This window comes from Sturnira hondurensis, unplaced genomic scaffold (assembly GCF_014824575.4).
Source record: "Sturnira hondurensis isolate 20B ecotype Veracruz unplaced genomic scaffold, ASM1482457v3 Scaffold0000780, whole genome shotgun sequence".
Lineage (NCBI taxonomy): Eukaryota > Metazoa > Chordata > Mammalia > Chiroptera > Phyllostomidae > Sturnira > Sturnira hondurensis.
In genome coordinates, this window is record NW_028073411.1 from 10,035,178 (window position 1) to 10,052,633 (window position 17,456).

Below are 17,456 nucleotides of genomic sequence, written 5' to 3' on the forward strand. Positions count from 1 at the left end.
CAGAGTATGGTCATTTATTCTCACCTCTAATACGTAGACCTTGCTTTGCTTAAGGCATTCGGCATTCCCTAAGTGCTGAGTAAAGTCAATAGATACAGCACATGGTGACTCGGCAGCTCTAGAGAAGAAACGCACCTGAAGAAGACGATGTGAGATGTCGTCGGGACTCAAATTTGAACCCATTTGTTTACATATTTAGTAATTCCAGCTTGCACAAAAGGATAGGCACCTGAATAAGCCTTAAGCCTTCATTACTTCTTGTGCGCTGTGGTTGTGGGTTTAGGGGTAAATTCACCACTTTCATACTCACCTTACAAGGGCCTTTGGTTAATTGCAGTCACCATAATTAGAACAAAGAAGGGTACATTTATTTTCTATAGGAATATTTATCAGAGAACCTAGAATTTCTAAACCAGGGGCCATTGCTGTTATTTAAAGGTAGTCTCAGTACAGATAGACAGCCTCTTTGTTAAAGCTGTTCAAACACCTTGAACCTCGAGACCACAGTCAGGTATTTTAAACCCATCAACTAACTAACAAAAAATCTACGTTGCAGGAGGAGGTCAGCTTTAGGGGATTATTTTCTGGAGTTCCTATGAACTATCTACCTTAAAAAATTACTCTATTGAAAGCAGTGTTTTGGTATTAGAGTAAATTGTTAGAGCAATTTAGGAACCTTAGAAGTCACTTGGCTTATTTTGTTTAGTATGTTTTTATTGATTATGCTATTAAAGTTGTCCCAATTGTTCCCCCTTTGATCCCACTGCCCGGTACCCACCTTCCCTCCAACAGTTCCCCACCGTCCTCAGTTCGTGTCTGGGTTGTACTGATACATAAGTATTTTTACATCTTTAATGATGATTCTCTAATTTTGGCTCCAGTATTGGAGAACTCTATATTTCTGAGCAGCCCACTGGTTTTAAATATCTCATTGGAAATTCACGCATTCATCTAATAACATTAGGGAGTGCCTGCTATAATCTAGACACTGGGAATGCAAAATTAACATACTACACATAAGTTAGTTTTAAAATATATCGAACCAACATAAATGATCCCAAAGCTTTTAGCCACTGACGCCATTTTTGCTCTCTGCTTATGTTAAATAAGGCCAATCATTATCCTGGCCCTTAAGTATCTGAAAGCGGGACAGCCGTCCAAATGTGTAGGTGCGTATGGAAGACAAACCCCGGCAAACCACACAAGGGAGAGTTGGCCAAGGGAATAGAGAAAATAAACAGGCATTTTGAACACAGATTAGTTATGTATGCTAAGTTCATAAGGCAGTGTCACACAATAGGAAATATTTTGTTCATGGCTGGGGTTATAGATACATATATAATATATATCTGTCTATCTATAGATAGATAACTTCTGACTTCATAAGACAAATTGGCAGACACTACTGGCTTTGTAAGTCCACCGATGAGCAGTAGCCATTCGATTGAGGGAGCTGTACTAGGTGACATCGCTGCTAGGCATTCTGCGTGGAGTTGCTGTGATCAGAAGGAAAATAGGGTGTATCCTCACCAATTTTAAACAGTTTAGTTAATGGCTTTGTGTATGAGTCTGATCATGATACGATCCTCTATGCTCTTCAATTGGTAGCTGTGGGCTTATGTAAAAGCTTTGGAAGTGAAACCAAGAAAATGGAAAGAAAGATAAAACCGTGATTCGACACTTGCTAGCTACCCAGCTCCTGTTCGCCGGGAGAGCTGGGACAAACTCTTCTCAACGAGATATGGGAAATCCTGGGTTAAAATGCCCGGTTTAAAAATAATGTGAAATGGTGTGGCAGGCAGAGGCATTACCAGAGTTGGTTGTACACAGCATAGAGTCAGCTGTTAAAATGTCAGCAATAGCGTAGGGTTGGATGATAAAACACTAAAGTGACTGACATTTGGGCATTTTATTTGAGAAGGCGTAGATGACCCCAACACAGGCCATGAAAATCCCTGGAGTCATTTGGAAAATGATATCCCATCCCCTGGAGTAGGCCCTAATCAGTAATCATCTAGGAGACTCAGCCAGGCAGGATTAAAACTGAGTTCTTAGTATGCACAGAGACCAAGCCAGTGTGGTGTCAAATTAGATTTCAGCAGAAACCAGGTGGACGAGTCTTAAAATAAGTGTTGCCATTGCAAATGAAGGAGCTGATCATGTCCTCTGGGGTGGAGCAGTACATTTAAGTTAACTGCTAACCTCTCGCTGTATGTTAATATTTCTAACCATAGTGTCAAGCGTGGAACCTGATGCTCCAGTGTATCAACTAGTGTTCTATAATATGTTAATTAGGCAATGGTCTAGGAGGGGAACATCCTTTGGGAGGCACTCAAACAACTGAACAATCTGAGGGTGTGGCCATGTTCCATCAGAAAGACCCTGGGTTGGTTTTATTATTGAACCTGGGGCAACCAGCGTGAACTGGTGAGATGGGAGTGTTCTGGTGACACGGGAAGCCAACCGCAACTGAGAGACACTGAATTCCTATATTAATTGAAAGCATTAATGGCCACAGCCTCTGTATTCCATGGGGACTTACCACGAAGTGGGTTATAGGGTGTTGGCCCCTGGCCACCTTCCTGGTCGTAACAGAATTTCCCAGTGGCTTGAATGCTTTGGTCCAGATCCCAGGTTCCTTCTTTGAACCCAGTTGGTTTTGTTTTGTGTTGTTTTGTTTAATGTTGGTCATTTTGTACTTGAGACACATTGTTTCTTTAAATGTGTTGGGTTGCCAAATTTAGCAAAAATGCAAGACACCCAAATCTCAATTTTAGATAAACAATGAAAAATGGGACATACTTAAACTAGAAAAAATAATTCAGTGTTTTCCTGAAATTTAAATTTAACTGGCATCTGGTGTTTTATTCGGCAGCCCAAGTAAATAAACAAACAAAAACAAATAAATAAATGTGTTGGCAGCATTGATTCAGCTTGGGTTGTAGTCATGTCGTCATTCCCAGAAAACCGTCTTCCTGTCGCGTGGTGTTGTCTTGCCTCCAAGGACTCGATGGCAGAAGGAGGCTAACACAAAGTTGACAGCGCGGTTCATACATTGCAGAGAGATGGAGAAGAGACCAATTAGGCTAAAAGGCTAACATAATCACATAATGTTAATAAATTACATTAACATTTCCAGACATCTCTATAATTTTATAAAATGCTGTCTCAATAATAGGCAGATTGTTTTCTTGTTTATGTGTGCTTTAAGCAGTTATTTTCTCCTTAGCCATGAAGGGAAAAATGAAGTATCTTTTACAATTTAAATACGGGATTAGTTGCCCAGTTCCGGCAGCTGGTCTTCATTGCAGGGAAGGTCCACAAATTGGAATACATCTTCCCCATCTTTCAGAACCCCCAAAAGACCCACGGATTTGGAGCATGAGTTACCCCAGAAGGCGAAGGTGAGGAGCAGAGCTGGAAACAAGGGCATCATTTGAAAGTTTATTTGTGTCCTCATTTTGTAGCCAGGCGTCTGTCATCCTTTCTAGCCAAAGATTGGAGGCTTACTATTTGGGGAAATCAAAGTCCCAGTGAGATTTAGGGCTGGGCCTGGAGGAGAGGGGTAGTGAGGGGCTGTGCTGACAACAGGAAGATTGAGAGACTGTGAGTCCGAACGACTGATTCTGAGCCATCAGTCCCTGTTGTCCACCCAGCTACTCATCCGGCAGCCAGGCTTACACCCGGCCCTGTCCACCCCGTCCAGAAAGGTGAACAATTTAAAATAAACAGCTGCCACTTGGTTATTGGCTACAGTGGAACCCAGAGCCCACAAAGCCTGCTCATTCACAACAGCTTTCAGTCACCTGAACTCACCATAAACTGATAGCCAAGAATCATTAGACATTTGAGGATAACTTTAACTAGGAAAGATGAATACCAAAATGAACCTAGAACACAAAACTGGAAGTAATGCGGGAAATATAAAACTTCCAAAGAAGCTGTAATATTCTCAGAAACATAGGAGAATATATATTGCATCCATGAAGTAACAGGATTTCATAAAAAACCAACAATCAGAAAATAAGAATATTGGAAAAGTAGAAGAGCCAAAATTAAACAGTCAATAGGCAAGTTGGAAGATAAGCTGAAGAAATTTCAGAAAGAACAAAAAGGGAAATTAGAAGATCAGAATGGGATGCAACATCTGATTAATAAGAGCCTCAAAATGAGAGAGTAGAGAAAGGAGGTGAAGAGACAAAACAAAATTAAAGAACACTTCCCCAAAATACAAGACATGAGTCTCCTAAAATGATCTCCCGAGTGCCTGGTACAATGAGTTGGCAAAAAGCACGTCATTATATTTCAGGATACTAGGTTTAAAGGTCCTAAAAGTTCCCAAAGGGGAAAACAAGGTTTATGTAAAATGATGTTTTCAGAATGACATTCAGACTTCTTGGGAGCAACACGGGATGTTAGAAGACTGGAAGCAAGGCCTTCGAATGTAAGGGGCACGATGAATTCCAACCTACAATTCTATATCCAGACAATCCAACCATGGGGCTAAAATAAATTTAGATTTGCATGGTCTCAAAGTTTTACCTTACCATGTACCCTTTCTTAGGAGGCTACTGGAGGATGCGCTTCAACAAAACAAAGGAGTAGTCTACATAAGAAGGCATGGGATCCTGAAAACATATCTCACAAAGGAATACAATGAAGGAAGGTCCTGGGATGGCAACTGTGTCAAGTAAGTAGGATGGGGGGTTCAGGAATAAGTCTCTAGAAAATGTGGGACAAAGTGAGTATATGGAAAATGTAAAGAAGAATGAGACAGATGCTAGGGAATTAGACAAAACGAGTAAGATAATTACATAGGAAACTAGGTTAATAAAATAAGACAGAAGTACCCAAATATACATTTTTTGGATGAGTGTCACAGTCAGAAAAGTAAATCTGAAACATCGTTTTTTAAATGTCATTATTACAGTTTTAGATTTAGTAGTGAAATTAAAAATATAGTACCGTGGTAGTAATATCAGCAATTTGATCCTTCAGGCATCGTACTGCACAATTGAAACAGGTAATCACCTTCAATAAGATGTGTGCTGTAGAAAATGTTTTCAGAAAATAAATTTATTCACTAATTTGTTTTGTAAAAGAAACTGTGTCTCTTGCTTAGGTGAATCTCAAAATCTTTGTCCCTGAATTTTTGTTTATAGAAATGGTGCATAATTTACAGCAGTAATTTCAACAAGCTTTTCATTTAAATTTTAGCCTTTGTAAGCTCAAAGTGTAGGAAATTGTCTACTTCTTTAAAAACAGTATTTTGAAATTTTATAGTTTTTCCTTTTCCATACTGTTTTGCTATCAAGATACAGTTATATATCCAGTGACAGATCCATTAGACCAGGGGTGTCAAACTCACTTTCACCAGGGCCACATCAGCCTCGCAGCTGCCTTCGAAGGGCCGAATGTAATTTGAACTCCTTAACAGTTAAGGAGTAGTTATGTTTATACAGTCCTAAAATTATTTCGGCCCTTTGAAGGCAACCATGGGGCTGACGTGGCCCCCGGTGAAAATGAGTTGGGACACCCCTGCATTATACGATCCTACGTAACTCATTTTTTTCCTATGAGTTACGGTTGAGGGTTTTTTTTTCCTACTTTGTTTCTGTTACTATTACATATCCTCAGAATAAATTTTGATTTAATTGCAAGTGATTGTGTGGTGATGTGTTTTTTCTTTGTCATCAAATTTGTTGAGTAAACCATGCCAGACCAATTTTTTTAAAGTAAGGAATAACATACCTACATTGAAATACATAAAGTGCAGTTGATGATTTTTACATGTGTGCGCTTATATCAGGATGTATATACTCAGCCCTGGCTGCTATGGCTCAGTGGACTCAGCACCGGACTGTGAACCAAAGGGTGGCTGGTTTGATTCCTATTCAGGGCACATGCCTGGGTTGTGGGCCAGGTCCCCAGTAGGGGGCGCACGAGAGGCAACCACACACTGACGTGTCTCTCCCTATCTTCCTCCCCTTCTCTAAAAATAAACAAATAAATTTTAAAAAGAGATGTATACACATAAAGTACAAAATTTCTGATTCCTTAGTGCCCTTTCCCAGTCTATTTATTCCTCCCCTGAGAAATATCCACTCTTTTAAACATCAATTAGTTGTACTTGTTCTCCGCTTCATGTGAATGGGATCATGTATTGTTTTATGCTTGGCTTCGTTCATCAACATAATATATGTAATTCATCCAGGTCTTTGCATGTATCAGTGGTCCATTTTTTTTATTGCTGTAGACTGTTCCATTGTGTGAATTCCATGCTATAATTCATTTATTCATTCAGCTGTTGTTGGCCTTTGAGTTTTTCCAGTTTGGGGCTGTTATACATAAAGCTGCCTTAACTACTCTTGTCCCTGTGTTGTGGTGGGTGTGTGCACTCACTCCTCTTGGGCATAATACCTAGGAGACAAATCGCTGTCTCATGGGGTAGGTTATAAAGCAAAAAGACATCAAGGGAATTGATGAAGCTTATCTGTACCTTGAATCAACGTGGGGTCTGGTACCATAAACAATAGCAACACTGAAGGATTATTTAAATGCCTTTCCCAGACCTGACTGGTCTGACTTAGTTGGTTGGAGTATTGTCCTATAGACCAAAAGGTTCTGGGTTTGATTCCTAGTCAGAGCACATAACCCAGGCTGCTGGTTCAATCACCAGTCGGGGTGGGTATGAAAAGGCAGTCAATGGCTGTTTCTCTCTCATGTTGATAATCTAGATGACACTTAGATTTGTATTGCAGAGACACTATAAGTGATTTTTTTAAAAAAAGTGTTCAGTTCCAGAAAGGGAAATTAAGAAATGGCTTTGTTGAAATACTGATTCTCATCCATACATAGTTCATTCACATTACTAATACTTAAGTTAAAAACGTTGGAGTTTCCACTGAGTACAGAGCACTCTACTGCCTTGTAAAAAATGGAATTAAAAGCTTTAGTTCCTTCCATTCCTTTTTTGTGCATTGGAGAGTTCTATTGTTTAATTGACTCTGGACACGGGAAAAAGACCAGAAAGACAACAGTATCCAGCTGTCAGATTCATCCCCTGCCTGTTTACCCTAAGGTGAAGTCTACTGTTCTTTGCAAATGGGTTGTTACATTTTTCAGGTGTTGGGAAGAACTACTTCCTAGTGCCATTGACTGCTCTTAGCCCCTGTACTCTCTTTTCCTTGTTTCCCACCTTTGTTACCACTAACACTTTTGGGTAGGAATACGAAAAAAATGACTATCAATGCTAGTATTCTTAGACTCGCATTGCCCACAAACCATTTTTCCACAAACACTTTGTGGAGCTTATGGTGTTTATATTACTGTTCACTGTAAGCTGGCTATAGTTTCGCCACACAACATTTTACTCCAAACTGCCGTGTTCCATGGTGTTATGTCGATGTAGTGTAGTCTCAGTGCAAACGTTGCTGTGTTTTGTTCTGTTTTTTTTCTCCTGTGGGGATGAGAAGAAGCCATGATACCAGGCTACCATTAATGAAGCCCCGGGACTAGTTAATGTGGGTTAGGATTATAATAAAGCATAGTGCAAATTAAAGCTATGTGTTCATTTCTTCAATTGTTCATTCAAACAAAGATGTTTAACAGAAAACTGTAGCTTTCCAAAGTAAAGTGATGTAAGTACTTCACAGGAATGCAAAGCCATGAGACCATGGGCCATGCAGACTAGTCTGAAGGATGAGTAGGACAAAGGCAGAGAAGGGAAAATAGATGCCTAGGTGCAAGGCATCAGTAAAATACTCAAGAATGGGGTCTTGTTTGTAGATTAGTAGAAGTATATAACCAGTAATAACAACAATAATGGAGTTACTCAGGCTGCCTAACTGATAAGGAAAAAATTACTAAGCAAGAGCTAAAAGATTACCTTAACAAATTTCTACTAAAGAAATCACCTAAGGCCGCCCTTGGGCTATCAGTCTGATGAAGATGAATTATTCAATACCTGTTGAGACAAACGCTTAGCCATCTGGAAAAACATAAATCTGGATACCAGCCTCACTCCATAGATCAACCTAAAACCCAACTACATAAAAATGTAAATACTGTGTTTTTAAAAAATAAAACCATAAAAATGCTAGGAGAAATTGGTCCTAGCTAACTGGAGGAGAGGTTTGCTTGTATATTGCTTGTAAATGTAAATACCGTGTTTTTAAAAATAAAACCATAAAAATGCTAGGAGAAATTGGTCCTAGCTAACTGGAGGAGAGGTTTGCTTGTATATTGCATGTAAATGTAAATACCGTGTTTTTAAAAATAAAACCATAAAAATGCTAGGAGAAATTGGTCCTAGCTAACTGGAGGAGAGGTTTGCTTGTATACTGCAGGGACCGTGCTAAAAACCCTACAGAGGAAGCTCCAGGATGTGTTAAAAACGATTAAAGATCATTTAGGGCATAAAAACAGATTTTATTTAGCTCTTCATGAGGGGACAGTCTCCATTCAGAGAACTGCAGAATGGGGCAGAAGGCAGGCAGCTTTTATAGGATAACGAATAAAGAACAAGGGAGAGACAAACAGAAAAATACCTGCTTGTCTGGGGTCACACAGTCAAGCTTGTTTGGGGTGAGAAGAAACAAGGAAGGAAGTATAGAACCCAGAGTTGGCTTGGCGCTCGGGGATTGGCTGACTGGATATGCAACATTTCTGGTCAAGCAGAAGAGTTACAGAAACACAAAGCTATCTATCTTTCAATTTGCTGACCTGGCACCCCTGGTCAGCAAATCCTGGTCAGCTGTTCCTAAGAGGAACAGCTTCCTCTTAGGTCTAGAGAGTTATTTCAACAGAAGGAAGAAAGGCAGCTGAAAGCAGTGTACAAAAGGTTTAATTCTGGTAACTGGTCAGTTTGCAGGAAGGTGTTCCAGCAGCCCTACCAGCAAACAGAGGGAGGCACTTTTCACCTATGGAAGATGTTTGAAGATCAGTAGTGGCTTGTTTGGGCAAGGGCATGGGAAAATGTACATCTTTGTGCACCATTAATGAGTGTGAATTGGAATGACTTCTGGAGAATAGTATAGCAAAATATATCAACATCTAAAATTTACTTCTCTTTGAAATTGGTTTGCTTTAGGATCTATTCTTATGGAAATACTTGCACATCTGTGCAAAGATCTGTGTATCATGTCAAGTAGGAAGTTGTCCTGATGCAATAATAACCCCCAGACACACTCAGGCAGGTCATCCCAGATGTCCAAGCCAGGAAACTTTACATCCCAAATTAAGATTCTCAAATCACTTGGTGTATTGAATCACTTTTAAGTTGAAGCCAATTGAAAAGCGTAGTGAAGATTAAGACATGGAGGTGAGAGGTCCACGTTACCTGAATCCCGTGTTACGCAATGTCACATCCATTCTGGGGCACCTGCCTTCACCTCTGATGGTGTGGTTACGAGAACCACAGCTGAAACCGATGGGGGCTGAGCGGAGGGAGGATGCGTGGATGAGTGGTACATGCTTGCTCTGTTGGAAGCGCACAGGGGCAAGCGTGCCTGATTAGCGGCCAGCTGAGAGCCACACTTTCCACCTGTTTCTGGAGCAGAACATTCATGGGGCCAGTACGAGTGTCCACAGTTTTAGGGGTGATGTAGCTGTCCGCCTGAAGGTGGCATCGTGTTCACCTTGCAATTTATTCTTCCCATCTTTTTTGGTTAGTAACACCCTTGTTTCTTCCATCCTTTTTACATAACTTCCATTCTATCTTCATCACGTCTCCCAGTGTCCTATCTGTACACATCTTTCTCATGTGTGTCAGATCTTTTTTGTTTTTCCTGCTCGTTAATTAAAAACAACTGAATATTGCCCTGGCTGGTGTAGCTCAGTGGATTGAGTGTGAGCTGAGAACCAAAGGGTCACCAGTTTGATTCCGAGTCAGGGCACATGCCTGGGTTGCAGGCCAGGTCCCCGGTGGGGGCCACGTGAGAGGCAACCACACATTGATGTTTCTCTCTCTCTTTCTCCTTCCCCTCTCTAAAAATAAATAAATATTTTTTAAAAAGGTTAAAAAAACTGAATATTCTCATAATACAGCAAACACAAACTATAAACATATTAAAATGTGCTTAAAATAAAGAAAAAAGAATTGTAGTTCAATAGGGGATAGGCCAAATAAGTCATCATTGTGTATAATAGAGTACCGGCTATTAATAATAGCAATGACTTTTATTGACAAACGAAAAAAATGTATGTCCATTTTTATTGAATGACTAGTGTTCAAAAACATTTACAGCACCCTGTTTATGTGTAAAATACGTATTTGGATATAAAATTTTCTAGGTTGTACAGTGAGATCCTTCCACACATTTCTTTCAAAGTCTGGAGGATCTCAAAATATTAATGGTAATTTTCTTAGGGGGATTTGGGGTGATTTTTGCTTTCTTGCACTCATTTTTTATGTTATTATTGGTGAGATGGGGAGGTACTACAAAAAAAAGCTTTTTTTATAAGCTAAAGAAAAAACAAACCAGTTTTGCTTTTTAAAAGATTCCCATGACCAGCATTTTGCTCTGGGGAGAATAGCTTTTGAAGTTGTATAGACACAGGTCCATTTACCAGCTGCCTAAACTTGGTTTCAAAGCCTCCCTCCGCTTCAGTTTCCTAGTCTGTAGAATGAGATAATGAATGCCTTAGTGGAGGTGAGAACACTTGCAAAGGGCATAGCACAATGTCAAGATTACCATAGTGGGCTCATAAATGTTCTTCCACCCGTGTACTTGAGAGAAGGCTGAATCCTTGCCTCCCCCTCTATTTCATCCCTGACAGTGTGAAAGGACCAACTAAACGCAGGGCTAGAAAGTCCCAGCAGCTGCTGGAGACTCTCTCCAAGACAGGTCAGCCTGTGGTACCCAGACTGCAGTAGCTGTGGCCCGATAAAGCTGGTAAGGGAATCCAGTTTCCCCACTGTCTTCTGGCTTCCCCACTATAAAGCTGAAAGTATAATATAATATTTCCTACTGGAAAACACTTTGGCCCCTGGATCTTATAACATTGTATTTAAGGGAGTAAAACTTGGGGTTGGACTGCAGTATTACTAATTATTGGTGTGCACACAGTCATCTGGAGCGGTGGTTCTATGCAGACCCAACATCACCTCTTTTATAGTGTTCATGTTGCTCTCTTGAAATTCACAGATAATTTTTCAAGTTATTACACACACTTTTAAAATCAGTATAATTTCTTGGCAGCAAATAAAGGAGAAATGAAAGATTATAATCATGCATTTCAATATAGAAATTCTCTGGGGTGATTAACTGTATGGCAGTGTGCTACTCAGATGTTTGCACATATAGGTAGACTCACCGTGAATGTGGCAGTTATAATACAAACATGTTGGATTAGCAACCAAATACCATGAGCCACGTGGCCATTGGTGATATCTTCTAGAATGGCGAACAGGGTTTGGTCAAGTTCTGGACCAAAAAGGCTCATTTCCCTGTAGTTTATACACTGGTTGACTTCCTATAAAATTCAGTATGTGTTAACACTCTGCGGAAAATACTCTAAATACGCAATTTGGAATTTACGAAGTAGAGAACTTGTGTAAAATATAGATCCCTGAACGCCCAGCTCCAGAGAGCTTTGACTCAGGGAGTCCAGGATAGAAGGCAGAATGCACATCAGCCTCCTGGCAGTGCTTCTCGCTCAGGCTTTTCTTTTCTTTCTTTTAAAAAAATATTTTTAGGGAGAACGAAAGAGAGAAACATCGATCCGTTTCTTGCATGCCCACAACCCAGGCATGTGCCCTGACTGGGAATGGGATTTGCAGAGCAATGCCCAACCCACTGAGTCACACCAGTGAGGGCCAGGCATTCTGTTTTCTAAGTGAATTGGAGGAGGGGATTGTTCTAGAGAGGACCCTAAGATGATAAACTGGGAAGCACAAACTCAGACTGGTCATTCCTATGTAGTGTAATGTACTGAGATGAAAATAGGAATTTAGAATCTCTGTTTCAGACCTAAGTCTACTACTTGTAGTTGCCTAACTTGGTACAATTTTTTGTGTGTCTATTTCCTCATATGTAAAAATAGTTATGGTACCTGCAGAGTGGAGGGATGGGATTGTGGTTTCTGAGACTCTGAAGCTTACTTGCTTTATTTATCAAGATTATTAAAACTCGATGACGCTAACTCCACTTTAGGAAAATCTGGATGGGGTGCTGTCACTTTCCTACAAGCCCGCTGAAACCAGAGAAAGCGAACCACCAAAAAAAAAATGTGGGGGGATTAGCCCGCTCACCTCCCCACTCACCAAACAAACAGACACAAACGCACCATCTGGGGGTGTGGATGAGGACGAGTCGCTTCACTTTCACTGGCCTTGGTTCACTTAGACTTTCAGCTCATCTGCTCCTCAATTACTCCCCAGTTCCTCCTCCTCTCCCACACCTGCCACTCTCCTAGCCACCTTTCTTCTTTGCGCTGCTCCTCCTCCCCTGCACTGTGCGCTGTCGTCCCCGGTTTCAGGCACCAGCTTGTGGGCCACCCCTTTGGCTTTTCCCTTTGTGTAGTGATCCCGGGCAATCCTCCCGCCACATCTGGCTCCTCTCCAAGATGGGGGAAGTGGGGACTCCCCTTTGCAGATTCCACGGGGCCCACACTGCGCGCCCTGGTCCCCCTCGCCTCCTCTCGTCCTCGGCACTCGCTCTCGCCTCCCTGCCCCGCTCGCAGCATCTCTCCCTCGCACCCCAAAAACAGTGGGTCCGAGGCTCCTGAGCCGCCTGCTGAGTAAGCTGGTGAAGGTGCCGGGTTTCCCGTCACTGCGTTCACCCTGAAGCATATCCCAGGGGCTCCTCCCCAGATCTTGCGCTCCGGCTGTGGGAGGCTGAGGCCAGCTCCTCTTCCTCCTTAGCCAGGGATGTCCACCAAGGGCGGGGTCCGTCGCCACTGGGTCTAGAGCCCGGCACCACCCACTTGTCGGAGAGCGCTGCGCGGGGCCAGCGCAAACCTCTCCACAGACAGTGGCTCCTGCTCTCGTAAGCCCTATCGTTGCAGGCAAACACTCGCACCGGCCAGGGAGCAGGGCGTAGATCACGAGCAGCACGTTCGGGTCCTCGGGCCCCTCGCTGCAGGGTGCGGGTGCCCGCAGAGCCAGCGGGAGCGCCAGAGGGGGGAGAGTGGGCGCACGGGCGGCCGGGAGGCGGCCGTCCGGGGGAGCAGGGTCCACGCGGCAGTGCGGGCGGCGGGACTGCAGTGCCGCCTCTCCAGAGAAAGCCCACACTCTCACACGCCCGCGCGCGCGCACACACACGTGCACACCGTAGGCAGCGAGAACACGAGCGAGAGCCCATACGCTCCGGACACGTTTTAGCGATGGCTTCTGCCCTCAACAGCAAAATTCACGCACCCGGGACTTGCCTGGGCTCCAAAGCTGAGGCCCACGGCGGCGCCTGCTGGAGAATGGACTGCGACCCCGAGATGCACGTGAAAATGTGCAAGAAGATAGCGCAGCTCACCAAGGTAAGGTGAGGTGCAGCGAGCAGGCTAGCTGCACTCCCGGGGTTCCCGAGCCGGGGAGTGAGTGCGGACGCACCCAAGGGGAGGCCCAGGCCAAATCCAGGCTGAAACTTTGCCTCGGAGGCCAACCCAGAAGGAAAGCGGTCCTGAATCTTGGTGACTTGACCTTCTGGAAGCACCATCCTAAAGCAGCTGAGCGAGAAGATCCTTGCCCAGGAAACTGCTACAGCCTGTGTGCTGAGCAGGTGCTCCGTGCTCCCCAGGTGGGGATGCTAATCCAGCTGAAGCAGTGCTGGTGTGTGTGTGGTGGGGGGCGGGGCGGGGGGGGGGGGTTGCTGGCTCTGCTCAGGTGCCCGGAATGTTGTGGTTTCATTCACGGAGGTACTTGACAGTCAGGGAGTCATGTGCGCTCTATGTAAACACTTGATTCATTTATTCCTGCATTTCACAAATATTTGAGTCATTTGTTCAGTGTCAGTAGCTTTCGTGGCACGGTACTAAACCTGGAAGGCAGCCCAGAGGACTTGCTAGCAAATCGGCCGTGGACGTGTGCAGGAGCGTGAATAAGCAAGTGCAGCCTTCACCGGTTAATTGTGGGGTTACAAAGGACCTTGGGAGGTCAGCCAGCCCATCTCCTCACCTCAGCCCAGGGCCCAGACTGAACCTCCAGACTGTGGTGTCTTCCTTAGGAACGTCAGCAAGAAGACCCCACTCGGCCCTTTATCGACCCTCTGTGGCTTCCCAGTGGGAGCTCCTTGGGTGAGGTTCCCCTGGTCTGCCTTGTGAAGAACGACATCCCTCTCTGTCTTCCATACCTGGGTCCCAGCGCCTGAGTTTGGTTGTTTCGCCTGGGGCCCCTTTTTCATTTCCCAACAAACTCCAAGCCCTGGTTTTCTCTGGCAGTGCGTGAGACGGCTCTCTTCCCTGTTTCTCTCCATTCCGCGTCCTGGCCGGGTGGCTCCGTTGGTTGGAGTACCATCCCATGCCCCTAGGGGTTGTGGGTTCAGTTCCCAAGCGGGGTTTGACCCTGGGTCTGGGCACTAGGGAAGGCAACGGTAGATGTTTCTCTTTCACTCTCTCTTCCTCTCTCTAAAAATCAGTAAAAAAAGTGTCCTCGGATAAGGATTAATAAATAAAATAAGAAGGAATTCCTTAGTTTATCCAGGACTGTGCACCTGCTAAACAGCTAATATATGTTCGTATAGTAAATAAGTATTTATTTACACAGTGGTCCAAAGTCCAGGGTGCATATTAAATCCACCTGGAGAGCTTTTAAAAACTCATCAGTGAGAGGAATGTGGTGACAGAGAAAATACAAATATTTGTATCAATGTTAAATTCACAGGCATTGACAACTACACTGAGGCTATGGGAGAAAATATCTTTATTCTGAAGAAATGCATGTTGCAATGTGTCTTTTAAGAAAGTAAGTGTGATGTCTTACTCTCAGAGCATTTTCTTTTATAAACAAAGTAGAGAAAATGAAATAGAGAAGGAGAGCAAATAATAAAACAAAGGGTACAAAATGGTAAGACCAGATGAATCTAGATAAACAGTTTGTGGATGTTCACTGTACTTCTTTTTTTGGCATTTCCCCTCTACACCTGAAAATGTATCTAAATAAAAAGCTAAAAACAAAAGACGCAGGAGGCCCCAGTCCCCACCTCAGGAGGGGAGGGGAGAGTGGCGGCAGGCTTCGCTGTGTTCCCAAAGCGCCTGGAGAGCTTTGGACGTGAACCCAGGGTTCAGAACCACGTGGTAGAAGCTCTGCGGCGTTCAGCTGTGGAGAGGGCGCAGAGGACTTATTCAGGACAGCGGGAGTTCCACCTCCATTCCCTGCCGTCAGCCACTCAGGGGCTGTGGAGGTGTTCAGATCCACCGTGCTGGTGGTGCTGGCGTTCAAGTCACCCTCGTGTTACTTAGTCACGGCCCCAAAGCCATTCACATAACTTTTATTACAATATACTGTTGTTATTGTTGTATTTTGTTATGTTACTGTCGTTCATCTCTTACCGTGTCTAATTGATTAATTAAAGTTTATCATAGGTATGTATATATGTATAGGAGAAAACATAGCTTTTATGGAGTTTGGTGTTGTTCTTGGTCTCGGGCATTCACGGGAGGTGTTGGAACACCTTTCTGTGGATATGGGGGGGGGGGCTCCTGTGTCTGTACACACTTCCTTTTTTCGTGGGGAGGGAGTTCTGGAGGTCAAAGCCACTGTTTCCAGCACAGCTAGATCAAGGGAGCTATTTCTCATCATGTCCCAGAACCTGACCAAGGTCTATCAAGACACATAAGCAGAAACAATGATACTCGGTGGGAGTGGGTAGGATTGGGTGGGGAGGTGGCAGGGATGAGGTGGAGGGACGTTGTCCTGGAGAACAGGACTGAGGATTAAATTAGAAGTATTAAGGACAAAGAATTATACTTTCTACATGATCTTTTAAATGAGTTTGAACTTGATTTATTTCTTGAGGGATACTTCTTACTCTTACTTGTACTGATATGTATAGATTTAAAATTAACTGTTAGTAAAAGTGAAGACACCTGCAGAACAAGTGAACAATTGGGGGGTTACTCTTGGAACGCTCTTCCTCCTGCTAAGATGCCATCTCTTCAGAGAGGCCTTTCGTGACCTTCTAGTGGAAAGGGACCGACTTTGCTCATCTTGTAATTGGGAACGATAATTCCTTCTTCCTTGGTGATTTGCTGGGAGGTTTCGCTAATTTAGCTTATATTTGTAAGTGGGGCACCTCACCCAGGGCCAGACACAATGAGAGCTTGACAGATGTTGCTCCGACCTGGAAGTCCTTCGCAGGGATGGAACGGCTGCCCAGTTGTCAAAACCAGCCCCTAGGGCAAAGCCAGCCCTGCTCTGGGGCCAGAGGCCAGGGCAGTGTCCAAAGTTGCAGCAGGGATGGCTGTTGTCACAGGTGTCCTCAGCAACCAGCTGCCACCGGAGCCCTGTGTTTACATGGCTTGAAAGTGAGGACGTTTTACTGCACCCTCTGACTCCCTCAGCTTTTCTGGAAAAACCTGCTGCTTGCAGGAGCTTGTTTGGGGAGCTGGTTAAGCAGTCTCTCACCAGATTGCCTTAGGATTCTAGGTTTGAAAACTGCAGAGCTGTTTTAACAAGACCTCTCCATTGGAAGAGGTCTTTTAATTGAACGACGTGATTCATGATGTAAGGGCGGCTCTCTCGCAGAAATTGTTTTGCCGTCAACAGCAGGAAGAACCCCTTCAGTTGGGTGTCCTTGAACCCTACTGAGACGACGACACTTTTTTTTAGGTCTCTGCACTGCTCCCTGGCCCCCTCCAATCCATCCTCCACACAGCGGCCAGAATGGTCTTGAAACTGCCTCCAACCCTCAGACACCGCAGGTGGGACTGCACTGTACACACTGCAGCCACTTTGGAACAACAGTCTGGCCGTTCCTCATGCAGTAAACACAGTGGTCATGCAAGCCAGCAGTGGGCTTGTACCCAAGAGAAACTAAAACATACACCTACACAAGAGCTGCTGCAAAGGATTCACAGCCACATTATCCATAATAGCCAAAATGCAAATGAACTAGCTGTCCATGCGTTGGAGAATGGGAAGGTAAGATGTGGCACAAAGTACAGTGCGGGATAGTGGTAAGGGCCGCACGGCTTCTCGTGGGGTAATGAAAACATTCTAAAGTCAGGTGTAGTGATGGCTGTGTAACTCCTTGAATACACCGAAACCCATTGAATCACACTTTAAATGGACCAATTGTATGGTAGAAGAATTCTATCTCAATACCTAAAATTAAAACACACAAAAACAAACATGCTCAATCCTGTCTTTCTCCTGATTAAATCCAGTTCTGGAGCCAGTTCTGGAGCCAATTCTGGAGATTGAACAAATCAGCCCACCTTCATTCTCCCTTTCTGTGTCCTCCCTGGTCCCAGCTACCTTCACCCCTACCCCTGCTGAGACTTCCTGGCAGGCCTTGCAGTCC

General features: G+C 43.8%; 1 protein-coding gene across 1 annotated transcript in view; it reads left to right on the top strand.

Moving 5' to 3' along the window:
- The first annotated feature begins 13,223 nt into the window (after positions 1-13,223).
- The window catches only part of FAM184B (family with sequence similarity 184 member B), a 77,546-nt gene continuing 73,313 nt past the window's right edge, over positions 13,224-17,456 (top strand). Inside the window, exon 1 of the mRNA XM_037045368.1 lies at positions 13,224-13,473. Within this exon, the coding sequence (XP_036901263.1) occupies positions 13,327-13,473 (147 nt within the window). The 5' untranslated portion in view covers positions 13,224-13,326. The remainder of the gene's footprint in view (positions 13,474-17,456) is intronic.